General features: G+C 44.5%; 1 protein-coding gene across 8 annotated transcripts in view; it reads right to left on the reverse strand.

Annotated features, from left to right (window-relative positions):
- Positions 1-930: 930 nt before the first annotated feature.
- ENTPD6 (ectonucleoside triphosphate diphosphohydrolase 6) overlaps positions 931-24,450 on the reverse strand; it is a 39,386-nt gene continuing 15,866 nt past the window's right edge. For 5 of the 8 annotated variants that reach the window (XM_058684676.1, XM_058684675.1, XM_058684674.1 and 2 more), the window contains 11 exons: positions 23,629-23,772; positions 22,417-22,492; positions 21,722-21,757; positions 20,733-20,821; positions 19,866-19,945; positions 19,148-19,212; positions 7,858-7,959; positions 5,202-5,342; positions 3,496-3,552; positions 2,201-2,313; positions 931-2,090 (listed from right to left, as the gene is read on the reverse strand). In XM_058684676.1, coding sequence (XP_058540659.1) covers positions 1,992-2,090; positions 2,201-2,313; positions 3,496-3,552; positions 5,202-5,342; positions 7,858-7,959; positions 19,148-19,212; positions 19,866-19,945; positions 20,733-20,821; positions 21,722-21,757; positions 22,417-22,492; positions 23,629-23,772 — 1,002 coding nt within the window. In that variant the 3' untranslated portion in view covers positions 931-1,991. The remainder of the gene's footprint in view (positions 2,091-2,200; positions 2,314-3,495; positions 3,553-5,201; positions 5,343-7,857; positions 7,960-19,147; positions 19,213-19,865; positions 19,946-20,732; positions 20,822-21,721; positions 21,758-22,416; positions 22,493-23,628; positions 23,773-24,450) is intronic. The other 3 variants (XM_058684678.1, XM_058684679.1, XM_058684680.1) reach the window with 3 other exon arrangements.

Consider the following 24,450-nt stretch of genomic DNA (forward strand, 5'->3'; position numbering starts at 1 on the left):
TGAGGTGCTGGTAGTTGGATTTTCTTGCCCTTTTCAAATGAAGGTTTCCTAGTTGTAGTCCAAATGTGGCTTTTTATTTAGGTAAAACACCTTCCCTTCTTTGTCTTTTTCTGCTTATGTCATATGCACACCTCCAGACCTCTGCCCCAGGGTTTAAATTCTGGGGAAACCACTGGGCAGAGGGTGATTAACCTTATCTTGTCAGTGGATTTTGTACTGGGGTCTTCCACCAGCCTTCTGAAGTTGGGCCAGTGACGATCAGACCACAGAATCAGGACGCTCAGAAAAGGGGGTAACTGCTCCCCCATCTCCGTGGGCACAGCACTTCAACATCAAAGGTTTTACACTTCGATCCCTCCCTGCCTCCACCCCTGGGGACGAAGGGCTCTTGGAGGTAAGGAGTAAAACTAACCTCCTGTAGCTCTCTGCAGAGCCCTTTCCCCAACACAGGCCTCCACTCATGGGCTCATTCAGTAGTCACATCGGTCCTGGTCCTGCAGTGGCCCTAAGTAGTTGAGGGGACAGACCCTATGCTCACACCCAGTCTTTGTCTGGCATGCGACCCCTTTCCAGCTGTCCCAGATTAAAGCCAGATCCTCAGAGAACACACTGCAAGCTGGGTCACAGCATCTGCTTGAGAACTCCACACTGCACATGGCTGCGGGTCACAGTCTCAGGGAAGAGGGGAGCTCTGCTGGGAAGGCAAGGGGCTCGCCTATAACCACAGGCATGCATGATGGCCTGAGGATGGCCTCCCTATGCCCTTCTGTTGTTTTCTCCTTATGAGGCACACTGACAAGAGTTAATGTGCCACCTGTCACCTGGCATGGACAGTTCTTTGTTTCAACTGTAGTAAACAGGGATCTCAGGGGCTTTTCCACCAGGGGATGAACATTGCTGATGCTCACCTAGAAGAGTGACTGGAGAAGAAACCCTTGTAAACCCTTTATTTTGAGTGGAACACATGAGGTTCAGCTTATTCCATATACCATACATTCACTGCAGAATGACTGTGGCCCCAGGGCCTATGTCTCACAGACTTCACGTCCCGATGCAAGAGGGCCCAGAGCCAGTGTCCTACAGAGGCCCCAGACAATGGGCATAGCCCTGTACCCCAGCAGAGCCTCAAGAAGGCAGTTCTGGGGATTGCAGTCCACCTGACCCACAGGGGGATGGTGTGTGTCTTCAACACTGCTCAGCTGCAAATGGCTCATGGTAGCAATACATTCACTGGGGCTCAGAACACAGCTGCTACACAAACACCCAGCACCACACAACAGAGATGTCACTCACACAGCACAGCCATAAATATTGTAAGCAGGTCATGCTCACATTCAGACCTCCTCTGAAGAGCTGGAACACACAGAGGTATTTCCCCCAGCCCTCTTCTACTCACAAGGCCAACTTCATCAGCTTGCCCCAAGCCATCCAAGAACCTGAGAAAACAGACCTCTGGATGACCTCGCATGTCCATAACCAAAGAGGAGGCCAATGCATTCAGGTCCACCCAATTCACTGTTCCAGAGGACATGGTGGTTGCCACTTGGCCCACCCTGAAAGCAGCCAGGACAGCCTGTAAAACCTCCCCACCAAGTCTCTGGGGAGAAGGTGGAGGTCCACCCTGGGGATGAGAGGAGGGACCAGACAGGGGCAGGGAGACAAAACAAGACTCCTGTCACAGAAACATGTTACAGTCACCCAACCCTGCATACAGGGGAGGGATGGGGGATGGTGTGCCTGTGTCATACTAAACTTGACATGTGCCCTTTGCCCTGTCTGGTTTACTGCCCACCTAGGGCTGAGGCAGGAGGAGACACTAGGCCTGGTCATGTTCTAGCCCTCTGCCTGTCCAGGGGCAGGTCTGCAAGGCCAAAGGGAAAGGGGTGGCAGCCCGAGCAGTGGCTTCCTCCCAACACATCAAGGCGTTCCACACAGGTCTGTTCTCATGGAGATGGAGCCGCTCTGTAAGGATGGCTGGGGCAGCTTGGCCACTATGAGGCTGGATTCTTCTTTCTTCTCAGGGAGTCGATGTAATGAAAAATGGCCCCCAGAGCCCAGCTGGTCTCAACATTGTTGATTTTCCGAGTCAGCTTGAAAACACAAAGGAAGGCGCAGAGTGGGCATGGTTGGGAGGCTGGAAGCAGTACCCCCAGCCCTTGGGGTCATAAAGGGCACAAGAGCACCCAGAGACAGTCTTTACCTTCAGCACTTTGTTCTCTGGGAAGCCAAACTCTTGGAGCAGCAGGCTGATGTAGGTGAGGTCCATGCACAGAAAGGGGTTGCCTGGAGGATGGGTCTCCGCTGTCCTGCACACTGGGGGTGAGAGAGCCCTTTCCCAATCAGATTCCAAGTGGTTCATTCCTGGGTGGGATGGGGGGGCTCTATGCAGACTAGACTCCACCCACCCCAGGTGCCCACCCTTCACAGGGCTCTATGTTGGCCCAAGGTTCTCACTGATTTAGAAAAGACTATAGCCCAGAGTGGGAAGGTGATCTGCCAAGAGCACACCAAAGGGTAGGGTCTCAAAGCTAACCAGCCTTCCCCCGGGCCTGGCCTCCAAGACCAAGAGGGACTTGTGTGTCTTGTCTTGGTGTCATGGGCCTAAGGCCAAAGTCTCACAGGGCATAGCTCTGCACCTATGACTTCTAGATACCTCTCTCAGGGGTGGATCTGGGCTTTCTGGGGAATGAAAACATCAACAAATCTGGCTCAGAACATTCTACTCTTATTCTCAAGGAGGATGAATAAACCTACCAATAGCTTTCCCAGAATTCTGCTCAGAATCTTTTCCTGTTGAAAAGTCATGACAAACCTCTAAGTGACAAGAAAACTTGAAAAAAAAAAAAAAGCCACTTTGAAGGGGAAGGGGAGAAAGGACTTTCTATAGAGAAACATATGAAGTTTAACTCTTTTGATCTGCAATTAACAACAACAACCAAAGAACAGAATATTTACAGACAGCCTTCATTTCACACCCCAGCCAGCCAGATTGAGTGTGATGGACAAAGGAGGAGAGGAAGGGGGACTGCTGGGTCAGCCACCTGCAAACTCAAGGGGAATAGCTCTTCACTCCCTACATGTTGGGCTCTGCTGTGCAGGGGTTGTTGATGTGACAATTGTGAATTTGCTGGGACAGTATCAGGGGAAATCCCTGAACTGCAGTGAAGAGGTCAGAAACAGTGAAATCAAGGGAGTCCATTCCTAACAACCTTAGAACTAGAAATATGCCGTATCACAGCCAGGGACACTGAAGCTCCCCTCTCCCCCTGGCGTGGCCACACAGGATGTGGCTGACCTGTGGTCTGGGCCCAGCACAGTGACCCCAAGCACCCTCTCCCACCTCTGAACACTCATCTGCCTGGCTGAATCAGGACCTAAATCCAGAAGTTCTCAGTACTGTCTCACAAGCACCAAGGTACATCTGCCACACAGAGGGACTGGGTCCCTGTCTCCCGCTCTGGCTCTTCTCACCCAGGCAGTGCAGCCATCACTCACCATACTTGGCTGCGATATCAAAGTCTCCCACGACGAGGCTGCCTCCCTTCTCCACATCTGTGGGATAAGACCAAACACCTGGTCTGCACCAGCTTCCCTGGAGCAGTGATGCCACCATTGGTGGCATCAATGCCCTGAGGCTGGTGCCCATGAGAGGATGATGTAAGGTGGCGTATCCAGGCTGACTGCAAGTGGGGCAGTGGCTCTCCCATGCACTGATCATTTCTCCAAAGTGACGTGGCTGGGGGTGGGTAGGTGTTCCATGCAGGACACCACATGGGGATGATTAGCACAATCACGGGGCTTAGAGGGTCCCTCAGAGGAAAGGCACCAGGATCCCTGGACCCCAGAGACTGGGCAATCTCTTAATTTTAAGTTAAAAAAAAATAAAAGGGAAGAATTGGATACATTTTCTCAAGCTGTGGCCCAGAGTTCAGCAATGGTATTCTGGTATCAATTTTATGAATGTGGAAAAAAAATTCTATAAAAAAAGTCAAATAGTGGTTTGCCAGGTCTTAGATCAAATGGTCAGAGAGACTTTACAGGGCTCTCCAGAAGGGAATGGCCCCAGCCTTCTGTGACATTCCTAGGGAGGGAGGCATGGCAGCTGTGTCTCCCAACTCTCAAGAATGGTGATTGTTTCTTCAACGCACCCCAAAACCTCTACTTTTCAAAGAGGGGCCTTGAGATATCCCACACACTTATGTTTCATAGGGGGCAGCTGCTCAGTGAGCTGAATTTTCCTTGACTTTGGGCATTTGCTCAGTCAGCAAATGTCACATTGAAGATGGATACCATTTCTGAAAACAGACCTAAGCAGCTCTTTCAGAGCCATGTGTGACCACAAAAGGGAGTTGGAAGAGCTTTTCTGAACAGGCCAGCATCTCCTGAGGTCACTCTGGGAGGTTGTTGGTCCCCTAGGGAAAGGGCAACCTGCAGCCAGTGATAAGGTGATGCTGGGAGGTGTCTCTTCAAGCCAGCCTAGGAGAGTGGAGTCCCCCAGTGTGCTGCCAGGCCAAATTTGTGTGTGGTAGGCCCTGAGCATCGTGATGTCCGCAGCCAGTGGCACAGTCAGGAGAGTGGGGATCAACTAACATTGCTCCAGGTATAGGGAGCTTGCAGGGGCCCTCAGTCCTGGCAGGTCAAGTGGCCATAGGGCCAGCTACCAGGAGGTAGCTTGTTCTATGCCAGAGAGAGAGACCTGGGGCCTGAGCAAAGGGTGAATAGAGATCATTTTCCACCTGGACTACCCACCCTTGGGTGGTAGTGTTCCACACTGGTCCCAGGCAGCAGGTGGCTCAGGGAGCCTGGAGACGCCACAGTGCCCATAAGCTCCTGAAGCTGGTCAGTGGGCTGACCCCTCCCCATGCCAGCCTAGGTGCCAGATGGGGAAAGATGGCCATGTCACCAAGGGCTCCCTCAGCTAGAGACCTGGGGGCCAGGCAGGAATGGCTGAGGGTCTGAGTTACACAGGTGCGTCAGTTCTGCCTTAGAGCAGAACAACTCAACAGCAAGTAACTGTTTTTGCACTGACATTGTATTACTAAGTGGCTCAAAAACCTGCTTTATTTTTGAAAAGGGGGCTTACTATTGCCTATACGGATGACAAGACACTTGCCCTCCTGTCTACTTCCAGTTGTGAGGGTCACTGATGACATGATTACTCTCTGCCGTGGGCCCTCTGCACACCTCAGCCCCACCCTTACCTATGAGGCCAACATTTGATGCAAGGTCATAATAGTAGGAAAAAGCATAAAAATCCACATCCTTCACTTCTTCTGTTCTATGCACTTTGTTTCGAAGGATTTCCGACACTCTGCTGGCACACAGCTCATGGAGGTTCACTGCTGAGGCAAAGGAAAAGCACAAAGATAGCAGTTCGGGGGCTCAACACCTGGGCCACGCAGCCCCCAGGGCTCTGTCCAGTGATTTGAGGCCCTGACCTGGAGGGTGTGGCAGGGCAAAAAGCCTGCATAGCACCTACCCTGAGTCAGGGTGCTCATCAACACCACACATATCAACAGCAAACTTTCAGGAGCCACAGTACTGTGGGCCCAGGTCAAGGGAGAGAAACCCAAAGCATGAAGGTGGCCAGAGACGGTGTGGTCCTCAACCCTGAAGGACATCAGCCCTTGGCTCAGCACACACAGCTGTCCTAATGCAGCCCAATGGGTTCAAGTTCACACTGTTTACTCTCTGCTAGCCCTTACTGAGCTCTGAACATGCAGGCTATCCCATCAGCCACTGTGGAAGTGGGACCTGCACCCTCCTTATGTCACAGATGAGGAAACTGAGGCCTAACAGGCAGCTTGCCAAGCTCACACAGCTGGCAATTAACCCCTTGCTCGGAAGAAGGACAACAGAGAGCCCCAGAGGTTATCAAACGTGGATATCCCATAGCCCACCCCTGGACTCAGCTTCCCATCTCCCCCAACAGACCTGCCCATGGCCTGAAGGCAGCTTCAGCCAGTTCTCCCCTTGTCCTTGTCTGCTGGATCTCATTTCCCTCCACTGTCCCTTGTCAGGACAGCCATACTTCCACTTCCTCATTCCTTAAACACAGCAGCCATCCCAGGGCTTTTATACTTGCTGCTCCTCTGGCCTGGAGAACTGCTGCTTTAGATCATCTGTGTGCCTTATTCTCCATCTCTTTAGGTCTTGGCTCAAACACCACTCCATGAAGCCTTCCCTGGCCATCATATTTAAAACAGCTATCTTCCTCTCAGGTACCCCCTCCCCACAACCCCTTCTGTTTCTTTCTTCAAGTTACTTTCTTGTTTATCAATTCCTCTCACTGAAATGTCAGCTGTATGCCAGTGGCTGCAACAGGGCCTGACGAATAGGACGTGCATGAGCAGCTGGCTGAGTCGGTGACCTCCATGGTCAATAATAAGAAACATATATTTGGTCTTTGTTCTGGACACAGCTTCTAAAACCCTTGGGATTTCCCGAGGGATGGAGATAAGAGGAAGATCTTCTGTTACTCAGGATAAATCCGCCCCTTTTTCTCAAGTATACCTGAGTTTATGTGAATGAGTGGGCTCTTGTTGGTGGGTCCCTGAGTGGCTTCAGGATGGCAGCTGGTTGTCAGAGGAGCCAACCATGTGATTAGAGGGTTGGAACTTTCAGCCCACCCTTCAAAATTCAGGGAGGGCAGGGGGTTGGGGCTTGAGTTAATCACCAGCAGACAATGATGTAATGACCTATGCCTGTGTAGTAAAGCTTTATAGAGCCCTAAACAATAGGTTCCGTGAGCTTCCTGGGTGGTGAACACATGAAGGTACTGGGAGGTGGTGTCCCCAAGGAGTGCAGGGAGGCTCCACACCCCTTCTCCAACACCCTGCCCTATACATCTCTTCCATTTGGCTGTTCCAGACTTGTGCCTTTTATAATAAAACAGTGATATTATGTAAATTGCCTTCCTGAGTTCTGTGAGCTATTCTGGCAAATTATTTGGGGGTGGTGGTGGTGGTTCGTGGGAACCCCTAATTTGTAGTTGGCTGGTCAGAAGTATAGGAGGCCCAGGACTTGCTATCTGCATCTGAAGCAGAGGGGGGTGAGGGGAGCCTTGAAGGTCTGAGCCCTTAACCTCTGCAGTCTGAACTAACTCTGGGGTGAGTCTGAACAGAATTATTCATGTGTGGAGAACTGGTGGGTGTGGGGAACTCCCTCCCCTCCCCTGCCCACATTTGGTGTCAGAAATGTGAGTAGGAATAGCTCTGTCACCAAAGACAGACAAACCTCATGCCCATTATGTCCAGCCTGGAAACAGTTCAATGTTTCTTTTAGCAAAAACTAAAGGAGCACAGAGCAACCGAAGACCACGTGGGGCAAGAGGGGTCAGGCTGGTGAGACAGCACACCCAATGTCACAGGCTGGGGGGGCTATGCCACCTGGAGCAGCCTCTCCTGTGCTCACCAGGCAGCCTGAGGTGATAGGTGGAGGGAACTGATTCCACTGAAGAAGCCATTTCTCCCTCTTTTCAGAGATAAGCTCACACTGCTACTGGGCCAACAGCCCCAACTTGGCCATTTGTCTTAAGAGTGGTGGAATGTTCAGGTCCTTCCTCACTGGAGGCTTGTTAGGAAGTGCAGTTTTTTGGAAGAAAGTATGTGGCGACAGACAAGGGAGCCTTGTGCAGAGACCCCATGGGAGCCAACAGTTCCCAGTGTGTTCTGGCGAGGGCCTCCTGCAGCCCTGACAGTTCACAGAGGTGCTTCCATTTCAAGTGAGGGCTTGTCTGTGAATGAGGCTTGGCAACAGCCTCCCTGCTTCTGAGAGGTATTCAGAAGGTACAGGAGAGAGGGAAGGCTGTGGATCTTAACCCTCATAAACCACTGATGAACAAGAACTCCACCATACCTGCCTTCTGTCCTGAAATTCTGTATGTTATTTCAGCATGTTGCCACTCTCCTGTGAAACCTGGAGACAAACAAGGGCTAACCAACTCCTTTCCATCCTCAGCTGAAATAAAGAGAAATAAGAAGAAAGGCACGTTATCACAGTAAGAATGGGGCACACATGGATTCTCCTGAGAAGAGGCCTATAACACAGAGGATTATAGGCTAGTGAGGGGAAGATTTTTACCTCTCCCTTAACTACCTAGAAGAATTTAGATAGTGTGTCTAGCCCAGAAACAGGGCTGTTACCAGAGATATTTTAATCTAAGTGACCTCTGTATGGATGGGCAAACATCTAATAACCAAACCTCTGTTCTTGTGTCCTGTGAATCACCTCCTTCCCTTTTAAAGCCCCCAGGCCCCTGGTCTATTTCTTAGCTCAGGATGACACATAGCCTCAATTGCCCAACTTCTCCTTGGTGTCATATTTCTCTGGGGCTCCCATACATTTGTAATTAAATGTTTTTCTCCTATTAATCTGTCTTATGTCAATTTAATTAATATACTAGCCAGAAGAACCTAGAAGGGCAGGAAAAATTTTTCCTCCCCAACAGTTGGGGAGCCAGCCAGGAAAAACTTCACTGGCTGCAAACTGCCTGTTCTGAGGCTGCTGCACCTGAGAAATCCTGAGACTTCTGACAGGTGTGGCACAAGGTACGAATTTTGTCAGGCTCCTGAATCTCTGCCTGTAGGGTCCAGTGGAAATGAGTGGTGAAAATCTACCCCCACCCTTCTAAATTTAGATTAGCAGGAGAAAATATTTGTACAAGTTCCTTGGGTATGGTGACTCTGGTAAAGATTTATTATTAACACTCTTGACTTTTTTATTGATCCTTTTTGTTGCAGAGATGGTCACTGCTTTTCTCTGGTCTGTCATCATTTGTCATAAGAAGGAAGACCACAGGGTAGAACGCAAGCCTAGGTCCTATAAGCCTGCTGAGTTCACAGTTCCCACCAGACTAGTGTCTGTTTAGACAAATGTTGCTGTGGGTCAATATGCACATGAGGTAAAGGAAGTTGCTAGGGGACATCTTGGAAGCCAAAGCCACAAAACAGGTAGGCATGGGTCAAGCACTTAAAAGCTGTCAGAGTGCTCCCTGTCTAACCCAAAGACTCCTGTGTTAGGATGAGTTAGTCACAAAACAGGCCAGACTGACACTAGGTCACCTGTGAACCTTGAGAAAACTGCCATACGAGGTACTCTGTAAAACACTTCACAATCTCTAACCCAGCAACACATCCCTCTCAGGTACAATTTGGCTGAGACACCAAAGGCTCAGCTAAAGCTGTTAATGTGCCTATAAGGGGCTTTCCTTTCATTTTGTTTATGTATTGACAGCTTGTCTTTATGACCAGTGAGAATATTCTCTCTGTACATATCACATGCATCTCGGTGGCTAGCTGAGTAGTCTGTGGTTCCGAGACTTTAAGTCACAAGAAGCACTCTTTGTCTGACCAGGCCAGCTCTCAGGAGAGTTTGTCACAGGGGTCCTGGTCCATATGGGGTTTTTGTCATCTCAACCTTCACTGTTTTGTCAGTGCTGAAAAAGTCCCATTTTAGCAGTGCCTACCTGGTATCTGATTAGCAGGTGTGTGACTGGAGGTGCCTCATGTTCTCATGGGGAACTGGAAAGTGTTTTCATGACACCATTCTTACTGCTTGCAACAACAAAAGGCTTTACTTTCTTAGACTATTTCTGGGAGTAAACTTTCTGGATCTTATAAGGGCCCATCATCTTTTGGAACACTTCTTGTGTTCATGGTTAAGCCATAGAAAGGCTTATTGGTTTGAGTCACTATTGAGATTAATATAAAAATCCTGCTCACCAATGGCCAATGAATCCTTTGAATTGATAATATTTGAAAGAAAGAAAAATATTTTTGAGAGTTCTCAATTATTATCCTAAATAATTGTCTTATTGGTACCTATAGAAAGACCAAGTTAAAAAAAAACAGACACGAAGAAATGTAACAGCTAAGCTTTAGGGACTCCTTTAATAAGATGGGGCAGGGGGAAGAAAGGAAATTAGACTTAAAACAAAAATGAAAGTCCCCATCCAACATAAATTTCTTAAAATCTGGCCCTGTCTCCTCAGCAACTTCCCTTAACTCCCAAACTCGTCCACCTTCCCCAGAAAATCCCTTAAACACTGAACTGCTTACTTTAGCTTCCCTTTCCCTACAAGATTTACAGAGAGCACTCTGGCCTGATCTCTACGCCCAGGGTATACAAGTTACTCATATAAATACTAAAAGCCAAAAAACAAATTTAACAGTAGCACCCAAGGTAGACAATAAGGCTTAGAGAGAAAGCTCCTTGCTATAATCAGGCTCTGCTAGCTTTAGGTCTTCCTGTGCAATGTCCTTTACAGCTATATCCTAGATTCCCACCCAAATAATTCACATGCCCTAGATAGCAGATTTTTAAAATTATAAAGCCCTTAAAGGGCCTTAAAAGTCTTGACTTTCATTGGATTCTACCAAATTAAAAGAAAATCCCAGATTAATGTCCATTTACAACCCTATTCATAGGGATCTTGTTTGGGTGCTAAGGGGCATTCTTCCCATCATGGTTATATTGTAGTTATCAGACAAGCCAGATAGCTCCCTGAAAGTCCCTGCCCCCACCCAAGGAAACAGATGACTAGCATTTCTCCTAGGACCTCCTATAAATGATCAGCTGAAGGCTGATGTTAGGGGCTGATAGGCTTTTCTTCCTAAGATGAAGGTCCAAGGTTGAAACGTACACTCAGAAAGGAGGCCTTTGTTAAAATACTATATATAGACTTTACAAAGGCATACTGCATTAATCCCGGAAAACATCTGCTGTTTGTCCAGACTGAAAATTGCCAAGACGTTTAAAAGATTTTTTTAAATAGCTCTGTGGCTGGAGACCGGCCAGACTGGAAAATGATATTCAGAGACTGATAGGATTTTTTAGGTCTTTTCCTCTAAGCTAAAATGAAACTATGTTCTCAGAGGAAAAGAAAAATCTTCTGAAGCCTCTATAAAAAGTTTTATTACTAAAACACTACAAAGCTCTTATATATATATATATATATATATATATATATATATATAAACATACATATATATATAAACATATATATATATAAACATATATATATATATAAACATATATATATATATAAACATATATATATATAGAAACATATATATAAACATATATATATATAGAAACATATATATATAAACATATATATATATAGAAACATATATATATATAAACATATATATATATAGAAACATATATATATATAAACATATATATATATAGAAACATATATATATATGAATATCTATATAAACATATATGTTTATATATATGAATATCTATATAAACATATATGTTTATATATATATGAATATCTATATAAACATATATGTTTATATACATGTTTATCTATATAAACATATATTTATATATATCTATATCTATATAAACATATATTTATATATATCTATATCTATATAAACATATATATTTATACATATGTATATCTATATAAACATATATATTTATATATATGTATATCTATATAAACATATATTTATATATATATACGTATATCTATATAAACATATTAATATAGTTGGATGGGTGGATCAAACTATGATATCATTTAAGCTGCAACCCAATTCTTTTAAAGAATTGAGAACTGTCCTTGTCTTACAAATCTTTGCAAAACTAACAGTGCAGCTTTACAGGCAGCTCAAAGCTCACCTGTTCTTTTTCACCAATCCTCTCCCCCTCAATTTATCATCAACATGCATTCTTCCTTGTGCCTTTGAAATTGAAATGTTAAAGTACAAAATTCAGGGAGGTAAAACAAAAAAGGGAATGGTCACTTGGAACTTGGGCTCATAGGAAATTTTAAGTGTATGGAAACTGTAAGGTCTCAGTTTGCATCTGTTGATATGTTTATGTATTGTATATGTATGTGTTGTAATTGGGTGATATCTTCTATGTCCAAATGGTGTCAACAAAACTAATTTGTAAGAGAGCTCTATTTAATTGGCTTAAAGAAATGAAGTGTTTACATAAATTGAATTCTCAAAAATATGCAGAAACTAGGGATGCCTGGCTGGCTTAGTGGAGCATGTGACTCTTGATCTCAGGGTCACGGGTTAGAGCCCACATTGGGCATAGAATTTACTTAAAAAAAATTAAGGAATAAAATATTTTATTCTTTTTTTTTTTTTTTTTTTTTTTTGAGAGAGAGAGAGAGAAAACGAGCATGCACACTTGTGAGAGGAGGAGGGGCAGAGGGAGAGAGAGAAAGAATCTTAAGCAGGCTCCAGGCTCAGCACAAAGCCAGATGCAGGGCTTGATCCCATGACCCTGGAATCATGACCTGAGCTGAAATCAAGTCAGTCACTCAACTGACTGAGCCACCCAGGCACCCCAAAGACAAAATCTTTAAAAAAAAAAAAAAAAAGAAACTAACCCAAATGTTTTCAAGTTAATGTGATCTAGTATTAACCTTTAGTAAATAAAAACTAGTTTAAGTTTGTTGATTAAAACAGGCAGGTCTTCAGAAGTTAATCAGTATGGCAGAGTGCCTGGGTGGCTCAGTGGTTGAGTGTCTGACTCAACTCTTGATTTCAGCTCAGGTTACAATCTCAGGATTGTGGGACTGAGCCCATGCTGAGCATGGAAAACTGCTCAAGCTTCTCTCTCTTCCTCTCAAATTAAAAAAAAAAAAAGTTACTAGTATGAAATATGAATATCACTATGAATATCACTATATCACTTTTATTCCACCTTGGTTTACTTAAGGTCAAATAAGCTCATGCCATCTTTTACAAAAATCTATCAGCCAGAAAAATAGCTTGGCATGATGGCTGACTTTGTCTAAGGTCTCATAAAGCAGTCTAAACACAGTTGTTAAGAACAAGTAAATTAAATAGATACAAGTAGTATATGAGATTTTTAGGTGAACTTTTCCGCAATAATTATGTTTTATGGTATGTGTACTTAAAATATTTTCCCAAATCTTTTGGATAAGCTAAAGCTTTAAACTTTTGCTAAATGATGATTTAAGTTAAATTCACTGACTATCCAGACCATTTCTAATTAAGAGAAAATACTGGAACATTAATTACTGAACATAGATTTAGACACTTTTATTTCCTTTTACAGAAGAACTAAAAGGTATTTGGATCATGAGTAAACATATCTTATGCCATACTGAAAAAAAAAATTGTGCTATGAGGAAGCATATGTCTCTAAGAATTATTGTTTATTTATTTGGGGGGGGGGGAGGGGCAGAGAGAGAGGTAGACACAGAATGTGAAGCAGGCTCCAGCACAGAGCTGTCAGCACAGAGCCTGATGTAGGGCTCAAATTCACAAATGGTGAGATCATGACTTGAGCCAAAGTTGGAAGCTTAACCCACTGAGCCACCCAGGCACCCCTAGAAATTATTAAATGTATTCATAAGTTTGCCAATCTAAACAATGCTGGTGTGACATAGTTTACAACTGTTAACTTCTTAGGGGTTCTAAGAGTTAATTCTAATTAATATATGTAACTAAAATTACTAGCAATAATAAGGGAAACAACTCTGTATGCAAAGACAGTAAAATGTGCTTTCAGTAAGAAGAGGTATGAGGTATGAAGATGCATTTTTGTTAAGAAGAAAGAAAGTAAATTTGTTCCAGGTAAAACTGGTTATTTCCAAACGGGCAGGAGAAGAATAAAGACCAATTAAATGGAAAGCTGGAAAGATAAAATCTTACCTTGTGTGGTTAAGTTGGCTAAAACTGAATGAATTTATTTAGGTTATAAAATGAAGCTTTAAAATCAGTAGTGTACTTATATGAAACCAAAATTGAATGTTCTTTCACCTACTAAAAGGACAAAGTTTTCTGGGACTAGTAACTGGCCTGTTCCTGATAAGACCGTGAAAGGCTTTTTGTTACCTTTTAAGTAACCAGCCTACAAAAACAAAGATTATGTTTTATCAAAAAATTTTGTTTTATCAGGTCTTTGACCAGTTTTGCTCACAACTATGTAACCTTCTGTTTTGCCCTCCCAAAGGATTTTACCTTTGTCACTTTGGTTAAACAGATAAGTAATGTTTCATAATGATCAGTAATTTGTATTCGTCAAGTGTACAAATCTTGTGGTTTTTTTTGACAAATTTCCAAAATCAAATTCTAAATGAATTCTTTTTTGGCCTCCAACTAAGTTTGAGATTTTTAAGAGGGCAAGGATAACATCTCAAAAGATACGCTCTCTCTATAAAAAGAGATGTTACACTGAGTTTATTTGTTACGTTAAATTACCTGGGAAGCATGTCAGATAAGTGATGATAAGCCTTCTTAGATTATAACATATGAGTAAATGTTACTAACATACATATTATAGAAATTGTTAAGAAATTCCTAAAATTCTGGTATGTCCTGGTATAATGTTGTGTCATAATTCTGTTACCTTAAAATATTGCACACCACAGAAATAACCAGACCTCTTTGCCAATTCCACTACCATGAACTCTCATCAGATCTTTGACAATGGGTATTTTAATAGTCACTTACAGTTACTATTTTTACTCTTGCAAAAGTGTTCCTACAAAAGGAGCATTCAAGAAAAGGACTTTTGACAAGTCCAGGTTTCTGATAACTTTATGATCATAAAACCGGGCTGGGTAAGAATTTCTAGAGCTAAAGAGAAAACAGGATTTAAGGGAAACAAGTACTAATTACATGGAACTGAATAAACTGAGGAGAATTATAATTTTTATGAGTTTTTGTTTGAAATACTGCCTGTTATGTTTTTCCAGATTTAGAAAAAAATTTTTAAAAATATATTTATTTATTTTGAGAGAGAGCGCGCAAATCAGGGAGGAGCAGAGAGAGGGAGACAGAGAATCCGTTGCAGGGCTCAAAACTCAAACCATGAGATCAAGACCTGAGCTGAAACCAAGAGCTGGCTGCTTAACCAAATGAGCCACTCAGGTGCCCTTGTTTTTCCAGATTTAAGGAAACATTTTTTTCTCTTTTTTCTTAAGCTATCAACAACTTGGTAAGATATACCTTTGTGAACAAAGATGAAACAATTACTTTTTCTCCCTATCTGATACTTCCAGAATTTGGAAACTTACTGAATATGCTTATTTTCATGGCAATATAGTTACGTGTGTAAGTTCAGTAAGAATCCATTCTCCTGGGTCTCCAGAACACAACTAGAAACACTGGCTATATTACCAAGGTTTTTATTAGAATGTCATATTTGAGAAGGATGTGTGTAAGCTCAGACATGATCAGACAATTTTAAGGAACTAAGGCTGGTGTTATGAAGCCAATGAAGCACCTTGAAAAAACTGGCCTGATTTCTTGCTTGAAGGGTTCCTAGCATGCTTACAGGTGAGTAAATGTTTTCTGGCAGGTGCAGGAACCTCATGATATTTTAGACACCTCAAGAAAAGAGGAATTCACCTAAACTATAGGTATTGCAGGCTAAGTCTGATGGCCTTGGCTTGATGGTTCTAGCTTCAAGAGGCCATTTTAAAAACTTCAATCTGAGATTCCTTATGAAAGTTCCAGCAAAGAGGATTAAAAGAGCCTATATGATGGTCAATCCCTATTCTTGCTGCACTTATGCAAGTAATCAGACCAAATTTATTGAAACTAAACTTAATCTGCAAACAAAATAGTCTTACTGCGTTTATCTCTGGTAGAAATGGGGTGGCTAGTAGAAACCACAGTATACACTTCTACTCCTGCTGTCTCTGGGGTTTTATCTTCTGCCTATAAGCTGGACTGGAGCCTCATTATTCTACTCTTCTCGGATAGCTGGCTATAACTCTCCAAACTAACATTTCCAGTTTTTCTCCTACACCTCTGACTTGGAATCATTGAGAGCTAAATTGCCCTTTTTTGAAGCCATTAAACCTAGACTGGACAATTGGATATAAATTTCAGAGAATCATCACAACAGCTCACATATGGATAATCTTCATGCCGGCTGCTGTGTGGAGCACTCAGAAAGATCACCAAAGACATTCAAACTGCAACAGGAAAACCTATCAGTTAGCCGCTGTCTGCCCTCAGTCTGTCTGAAGGTGCTTCAAGCTGAACATCTAGAAAGCTTCTCAAATGGCTGCCTTCAGAACAGAAACTAGGATTACAATCTGCCAGTCATTAACCACTATGTTTATTTCCACAGAAATGTATTTTACTTAAATACCTGATTTCTGGCACCACAGGCCTAACTTTGGGTGCCCACCTGCATCACTGCCTCCTGAAATGAGACACAACTATCTAACTGAACCCATCCGTTATCAGGACTAAGAGCCTGGTTCAGTGATATGGAACAATCTACTAGCTTGAGTTCTGGACTGTGAAACTTCTTAGAAAAATTTCAAAGGTAGGACTAAAAGGGAGTTGAATAGATGACCCCAAAATATGCCACTTTGGCATGTGGAATGTTTTGAGCTAAAGATAATCAAGACTCAGAAGATTCAAGAAAAACTTTTACCTTTCTCTTAAATACTAAAAGAATTTAGATAGGGGGTCTAGCCCAGAAAGAGAGCTGTTACCAGAGTTAAGTTGTTAAGAATGACCTCCGTATGGGAGGGCAAACACATCTAATGACCCAACATCTGTTCTTCCTATTGTCTTGTGAATGCCCATCCCCCTCACCTTTTTAAACTGTACTTTTATTATTTTATTATTAAGTAATCCACTTCTGTGACTGTCATGAAACCCAGGCGGGGTTAACAGTAATGAGTCCTAGAGGTAACTACACCCAACTATGGACTTTCTGGGTATAAGCACTATCTTCCCTCTCTACCTCAGCTGAAAACCCAGACTCATGAGGCCTTAATCCCAGCCTCCCTATTCTTGGAAGATGCCAAAGCCAACTATATAGCAGGTTTTTCAGAGAAGATGACTTTGTCTTCCCAGAAGACAAATGCTCTAGTTTGCTTTATGAGGCAGATAGTAATCCCCAAGCCCCAAACCCCAAACAAGTTGGGACCTGCACAGACCTCACTGTGCCCTCTTCCCCTTTAAGGCCCTAGACCTCTATCCTATTCCTTAGCTCAGAATGGCACGTAAGCCTCAATTGCCTGACTTGTCCTTGGGTATCATATTTTTATGGAGTCCTGTGCATACATAATTAAATTTTTCTCCTATTAATCTATCTTATGTCAATTTAATTAATAGACCAAAAGAAAAAATTTTCCTCCCTAATACTAGTAATGAAGGCATCGGAGAGCTAAAGGAACATGCTTCTTTTTGCCAGATTAGACCTGACCTGTGGAAGGATTCCAGGTCAACTAGGGGAGGCAAAGACTTTTTCTATCACAGAAGTTGCAGCAAAATCTCATCAGTTCTAGAAACATAGCCACCACAAGCTTACATGTACTGAGGGGCTTCAAGGTTCCAGGCATTGGGTCAAGTGCTATTCAGTCAATTGTCACAACCATCTTAATAAAAGGGGAGCCAACACTACTTGATTTTATGAACAAATGAGGCAGCGAGTAACCTGGCACGGCCAAGACAATGCTATCATGCCATGCATCTGTGTTGCCCCACAAGACAAAACCTGAGGCCCCACAAATTGCAAAGGAAGCATGGTGGTTGGCCTCCAAGGCTGGCCCCACGATGCCACCCCTCGAGGATGTGCATGCTGAGAAGTGAGTCCCTATGTCTGCCCTTGATTCTGGCCTGGGGCTGCTTTCACCATGGAATGTGCAGGATATGATGGCATGTGACTTCAGGGCATTTTCCTTCCTGATCTGCCAGGGAGAAATGCAGGCTGCTCTGCTGGGGGTGGGCCACATGGAGGAGCACTGAGTTGCAAGACATTCACCCAGAGACCCCAGGTGTCACCACACAACACCCTAGGGATCCTAGAAGAGGTGCTGCCCAGCTCAAGCCTGTGCAATCACGAGATACAACAATGACTGCTTTTTGCTTGTTTAACCAGTTTGGTGTGTACTTGTTGTGCAGCAACAGATAACACAATATGGAGATGACTCCTCTGGGGCAGGAGCTGTCCACACCCTTCATGGCAGGTGTTACAGTCCTATGTGTCCCAAGTGGGCACTTCATGCAGATGACAGGACTCCAAGGCTAGCCATGGACAAGGCTACCTGCCTTCTTCTTCTTGGCTAAATAGGTGTTTTCTGGTCCCAGAACAAAGTCTGCAGGTATGCCTGAGACATGGACATGTTTCTGGTTTGCAGCAAAGGGGATAGATACCATAATAAGGTTGAACACTAGGATTTGAAATAAGTGAACTGAAATAAGATGTATGTGAAAAACAAAAATTCCTGCTGAACATTACCACCTGTCAGAACAACCAGGCCCTTAGAAGAAGTGCAGAGAAGTGCTAGGCCTATGGAGGGGAGCGGGTGTGGAGCAGGGAGCAGCAGGGCTGAGGGAAGGGCTTGTGGCTGGAACACAGGTGTGCACTGACACACACACTTCTGGACCAGAGGCATGGGTCAAGGCCTTTGGGCCTTGATCGATGCCATCAGTAAAGAGAGGCCAATGCCAGCATCAGATTAGTGCCCCCCAAATCGGGAAACTCCTAAGTGTCTCCTAAGTGATCTCCTAAGACCTCATAAGAGTTCATGTATCCTGGTGGCCAGCACCAGGCTTCTCCTCAGCCAGGCCAGTCAGAGAAGATCAGAAAAGGCCTGGGAGGAAACATCCTGACCTGACATAGCCTCCATCTCTAGTCCAATGCCATGTCTACAGGAAGGGCCAAGCCCATGTTTAATGATCCTTCACAGAGCAAGAGAAGATGGAGGGACATTCTCATAAGACTAGAATTGCTGTGAATAAGGGAATTCAACCCCAGCTCCAAGGCAGCAGCCTCAGAATCACCTCCTCATGGTCCCTCCTGTACTGTCATGAAGAATAATGTTCCCTCCAGATCCTTAAAAACCAGTCCATTCCAAACACAGGTGATGATTATACAGTTTCTTGGCTAAAATCCCCCAGCTCAGTGTTTGAGAAATAACTTCACTAGCATCTCTTCCTTTTGAAAAATAACTTAGCAGGTACACAGCTAAAACACATCACCATTCATCACCATCAGAGTGCCCACTGACAAGATGTGGGGTGCGTCCCTCTATATGCATCCCTCCTGGGCTCTCCCAGTCCCCCAGGGCCCAGCGGGCTACTATGAGGGTGGAGGGTGGGAGCACCTTTCCTGAAGGGCCCCTGAAGGCTGCTGAGCAAGGAGGACTCTGAATTCTCATTCCACTCACCAGGTTTCCCCTCCATGCCACCCAGAATTGCTAGCCGTGCCGACATCAATCCGAGGCCCAGGTAGCTGTGGAAAGACAATCCTAGGTGAGGGACTGGCCTGCCAGAGGAAGCGCTCGGTGCCATCTTCAACTCCACCTCCAGTATGGTCACCCGGCCTGGATCCAAAATAAATGGGAGAGGGAGGAAACCTGTGCCGAGGCAGCAGATTTTCTGCTCCTAGAAGCCTCTCTTTGTGGAGTTCAGGCCATTCAGTTCAACAAATGAAAGCCTATTAATTGACAAGAGCTTGCTTAGGAGCTGCGGGCACCAGTGAACAACACAGATGCGCCTTGATCTTTATGGAGCATATGTGCTTTATGCCAATAATCTACTAAAGGTGCCTCGTAGTAAATAGATGGCTGAGAAAATTCCTGCACAATCCATGGGCTCTTCCCACCTTTTGGAAACCTCTTCCAAAGCAGAGGAGAATAAGCACAAAAAAGAGAAATGTGATTTTACTGTAGGTGAATTGAAAAATGAAGCAGGGAGAAGGCAGGAGAAGGGAGGAATAGCACGGAGGAAGAAGAGGAGGAGGAGGGAGAGCCTCCAGTGGGGCATCCAGCAGAGGGGTTTCTGGGGCCTGGCCTGTTTGTGACCGGGTGCTCTGGCTACTGCACAGGGCTGGCTGAGTCACACTCCTGGACAGGCAACCCCTCCACCCCCACTCACAAAACAAACCTGTAGGAATAGAGCTTGTAGGTCCGATTAAACATCTGGAGTGACGTCAGGTAGCCAGGCGGGGAGGTCTGGAGGGTGTCCTGAGGAAGAATGTGAGGATCACTATCCTTCCCGCTGGTCTTTCATTTGAAAAGACCAGGGTATATGGAAACCAATTTTACAATAAATTTCATATAAAAAAATAATAAATACATATCCAAAAAAAGAAAAGAAAAAGAAAAAGACCAGGGTATTCACAGATGTATTCAATTAAATTAGTTTTTTGTTAAGTCACATGTTATGAAAGAGTCTGGAACAAGCAAATGAAAAATAAAATGTCCAAAATGAAAAACTATGTTTTTCCTCCTTATAAGTAATATTTACCATTTTGACAAATATGGCCCAATCAAGACAATTATGAGTAAATTTAAATGTTCTTCCACCGAAAACTAAGAATAATAATAAAGCGGTTGGTGAGGAAGGCACTGTAGTTAACTATGGTCTTGACTGACAGCATTTTTATCTCCTTTACAAGGTCTATCACACAGGGCTTGAGCTCTCTCAAGCTCTACTGGCCCCTTAACTAATAGCCCCTTTTCTGGCTGCCCTGGTGGGGAAGGGGAGCATCTCACATCCTATGGCCCAAAGGGTTCCAGGTAGCATCTAATTTATTATCCCATTGAAGACCAAATTTCCATTTTTTTCCCTGGGCAGAGTTAAAATCAAGTGAAGAAGCATTAACTGTGAATGCTTCAGGACAGGAACTGACTACACAGGCCCAGAGGCTCCAGTTCTATGGGCCTCCCCTAAGGGGCTGCAACTCTTGGGGACAGGCAGCCTTGGGGGGGGGGGGGTAGGGGCCACAGTGGGGTGACAGAGACCAGTTACCTCGACTCTTGGAAGGAAGGTGATCTGAGTGGACCCTCCACCCAAATCCAGCATGCCCACACTGCTCCTTCCTGGGGTTTTCAAACTGCCTGGAGCATAGTGAATAGAAACCAAAATAGCACTGTCGCGTTAGTAATTAGACCAGAACAGCCAAAAAAGTAAAAAGAGTTTAGGAGCCAGGCCCCTCAGTGAAAAGAAGAACAGAGAAACAGCTGTATTTAACAATCTCTATGGAAGGATGCACTACATGTTTCAGGGACATGAATGTGGCTCCACTGGCTGTGGCTTTAACAATACAGGATGACACTGATCTTCAGCAGAGAAGTGGGGCCTGCCCTTATCTACTGCTCACCCCTCAGAGACATACTTCCATGATGTCCCTTCATGCCCAGAGGCATGCCTTCCCCTAACTCAGCACTCCCAATCTGGTCCCTAACATGGCTCTCCACCCCAAGGGGCAAATTCTGCCACAAAGCTTCTTTCTTTTTCATATATGCATCACACACGCTAGTCTTTGCCATAATTACAATAAGGAGACAAAAATCAACATGTACTGAGAATAATCTAAGAATAACAACAACTTGCCACCTCGATCCAAGAACTAATGTTTTTGTTCCCTGTTCTGTCTACAGCACAGGAATTCAATTCTAAGGTGATGAGCATACGCCACATTTACTATGTGAAAGCATGACTGGTTTTATACATGACTTCCCTAAGAAATGAGAGGACAGGGTCCCAGGCAGGTATGGCTCCAGGACAAGAGGCTGGAGCCATGCTGGTGAAAACCAAGCGTACAGAGAAGCTGCTTTTCCTAGCATTTTTATCTGCAAGTTCCATGCTTGCCCTGATGAGCCCCCAACCCATCCCAACACCCTACTTTGGGTAGCAACACTGGGGAACCCTAAGGGGTTAAGACTAGAAATGAGGCTGCTGCTGTCAAGAATGGCATCTGCGGACTGTCAGCTTCTGGCGGGTGGGGAGGAATGTACCTGTTAGGAAGTTGACGGTGATCCACGCTGAAACGCCTATAAGAGAGGGTCACAGACAGCATGTGAATAACCTCAGATGCTGTAAACAACACATGCACTCAACTGACCACTTTCAGATTCCAGGAGCTGGAAGTGAGCACCCATCACTCCTCAGCCTCCAGACCAACTACAGGAAGAGGCATCAGTCATCAAGTCACCAACAGCTTCTGGAAGACTGTTCTAGAAGACACCACACTAAAACAATAAATACTCTGTCAAATGTTGTATCTCTCCCTCCTATTCTTTATCATCAACTTCCACTGTTTGGAAGAGAACCAAATGTTGCTCTCCCCTCCCCTGGTCATATTTAAAATCAGGGGCTGGTGAGGAACCTGACCTTTTCTGTTTTAGCAATAACAATGTAACAGCAAACTTCTAAATAGGGTAGCAAGTGGGGATTCTCTCTAAATGTTCTTAAAACTGAAGAGGATTTGTTTTCAGAAACTTCATCTGTGCCAAGTTTGGAGCTGGTCAAGATGAGAACCCATCTCTAACACTGGCCCACAAAGATCCTCTGAGACAGCAGAACTGTGAATTGAGTGGGACTGCCATTTTTGTTTGCCTGTGTCTGACCAAGGAGAAAGCTCCCACTCGGAAGCCAACAGCAGCCCTGCATACAGCCTGTCTCGAGGGACAGAGAGCTTGGGAGACCCTACCTTCATCCGTTCCATTCATGATGGAAACACAGTCATCTCCCACAAGGAAAGGCGATGCCTTAAACACTTCTTTCACCTAAATGTAAAGAGGCATGTCTTTATCCTTCAGAATCTAGACTCAAAGTTCCCAAATATGCTGTGTTTTCAGCAGGTGGTGACAAAACAGCAAAGGACGGCAGCTGTTGCTGTGAAGTAACAAAACTCTTGTTTTAAATTTCTCTAATCCTCGGCAAGTGGTATCCTCCTTAATCTATTCTCTGGGCTGGCAGAGGCTACCCTGAAAAGCCCTGTCTTCAAGCCACTTTGGGCTAGAATTGCTCAGGGGCATCCTGAGCCTACTGGGCCCCCAAACACTGCCCAGCTTTAGGACTAGAGATGAGGGGCGAGAAACCCCTCAAGGCAGAGTTTAGCTTGGGACTCAGGAGACAGTCCCACAGAGGGAAGGTGAAGGCAGAGGAGCAGCTGCATTTGGGTGTATTTCCTTTTTTTTTTTTTTTTTTTTTTACCAAGTATTGACACACAGAAACTTCAGTACTCTACACATTCCAACTGCACTTGTGGCCCACCATCTGACTTGAGCATGCAAGGTAATTTTTATAAGGGACTTTGAAAAATGTGCAAAAATTCATCATTTAGCAGTTGCACAGTTTAGAAACAGTACAGAGGATGAGGGGACCATATTGTTGAGAGCAGTTTCCCTAATGTGCCTGACAATAAGAACCATTCAGGCACCTGTTAGAGATAGGGTCCAGAGCCCCTTTATAGGGCTGCCGCTGGTTCTGGGGACAATCCTGGCCATTTGAGAAACGAACAGGGCCGGAGAAGGCTAAAGGCCTCCTCAGCAGTTACATCTGTGGATCAGACCAAGAGGGAAACTAGCAGTTTCCATGAGACCAAGCACGCTGGAGATGAAATGTCAGGAACTCGGCTTCCACAGCCCTCTACAAGGAACAAGTCTGCATGGAAGGAAGCCCTTCAAAAGGCTTCAATGTATTTTTAAAACAAAGTTGCTGTTATCACAACAGATTCATTCTAGAAAACACAAACAGCTAAAAGTGATGCTGTTAACATTTTGATGTGTTTTCCTCCTCAAGAAGCTTCTACATAGCCCGTCTGACTGCTTGGACAATGGCTGAATATTTGGTGTTTCCAGATATCATAAGCTATGCACCTCCGCCCCCCCTGCCCCCAGGGGTAAATGGATAAGATCACCTTTTGCAGTAACTTCTGAGCCTTTTCTCCTGGTAATAGACGTAAGCCAGCTGTGGCCTTGAGAACCAAGGGGGTAGCCTTCCAGAAGTCAAAAGGAACGTCTTTTTTAGCAACATCCAGTAATTCCTGAATTCCCGAAGTACTCTGTGAAGGTGGTAAAAGTAAAGTAGAATCTGTCAAAGATCAGCATACAGGGTCACAGATGCTCCCCCAACCCTTTTGGTTTTATTAACTCATAAATACATTTTCTTCTAATTTTCCAAATTGGCAGAAAATGACTTAAGTGGTGCTGGTGGGTGTGAGGGGCAACAGGGACCAAGTGAGTACAGAGAAACACCCTTGGCAGTGGAGCATGGTGGGATAAGGACACACACAAGAAGGGTCTTGCTGTTCTATACTCTGGCAACCAAAACCCCACCCAGCCCCCATCACCAACCCCCAGTGGGTGACCTCAGATGAGCTGTGATTCTCCTGGACATCATGAATGAAATCTGGGGTCTCTCATGGTGCTAAAATCCCATGAATAATTACACAGAGGAATCATTTACACCTGCCAGAATGCTTGAGGTCCAAAAGTTGGCTAGGGCCCTGTGTCAGCGCATAGGTGGCAAAACAACTTTGGTAAAGTATTTCTGGGCATTATCAATAGGTACAATGCTGTGGGGTGGTGTGGGGGAGGGCAATTTGACAATGTCTGTCCAAGAAAACATACATTACTTTTACTCAGAAATCCCATTGTAAGAATTCATCTGAGATAAATGCCCTTGCATGTGTGGGTAATGAAGTTCATATAAGGTGACAAACTGCAGCCTTATACCATTA

This window comes from Neofelis nebulosa, chromosome 9 (genome assembly GCF_028018385.1).
Source record: "Neofelis nebulosa isolate mNeoNeb1 chromosome 9, mNeoNeb1.pri, whole genome shotgun sequence".
Taxonomy (NCBI): Eukaryota; Metazoa; Chordata; class Mammalia; order Carnivora; family Felidae; genus Neofelis; species Neofelis nebulosa.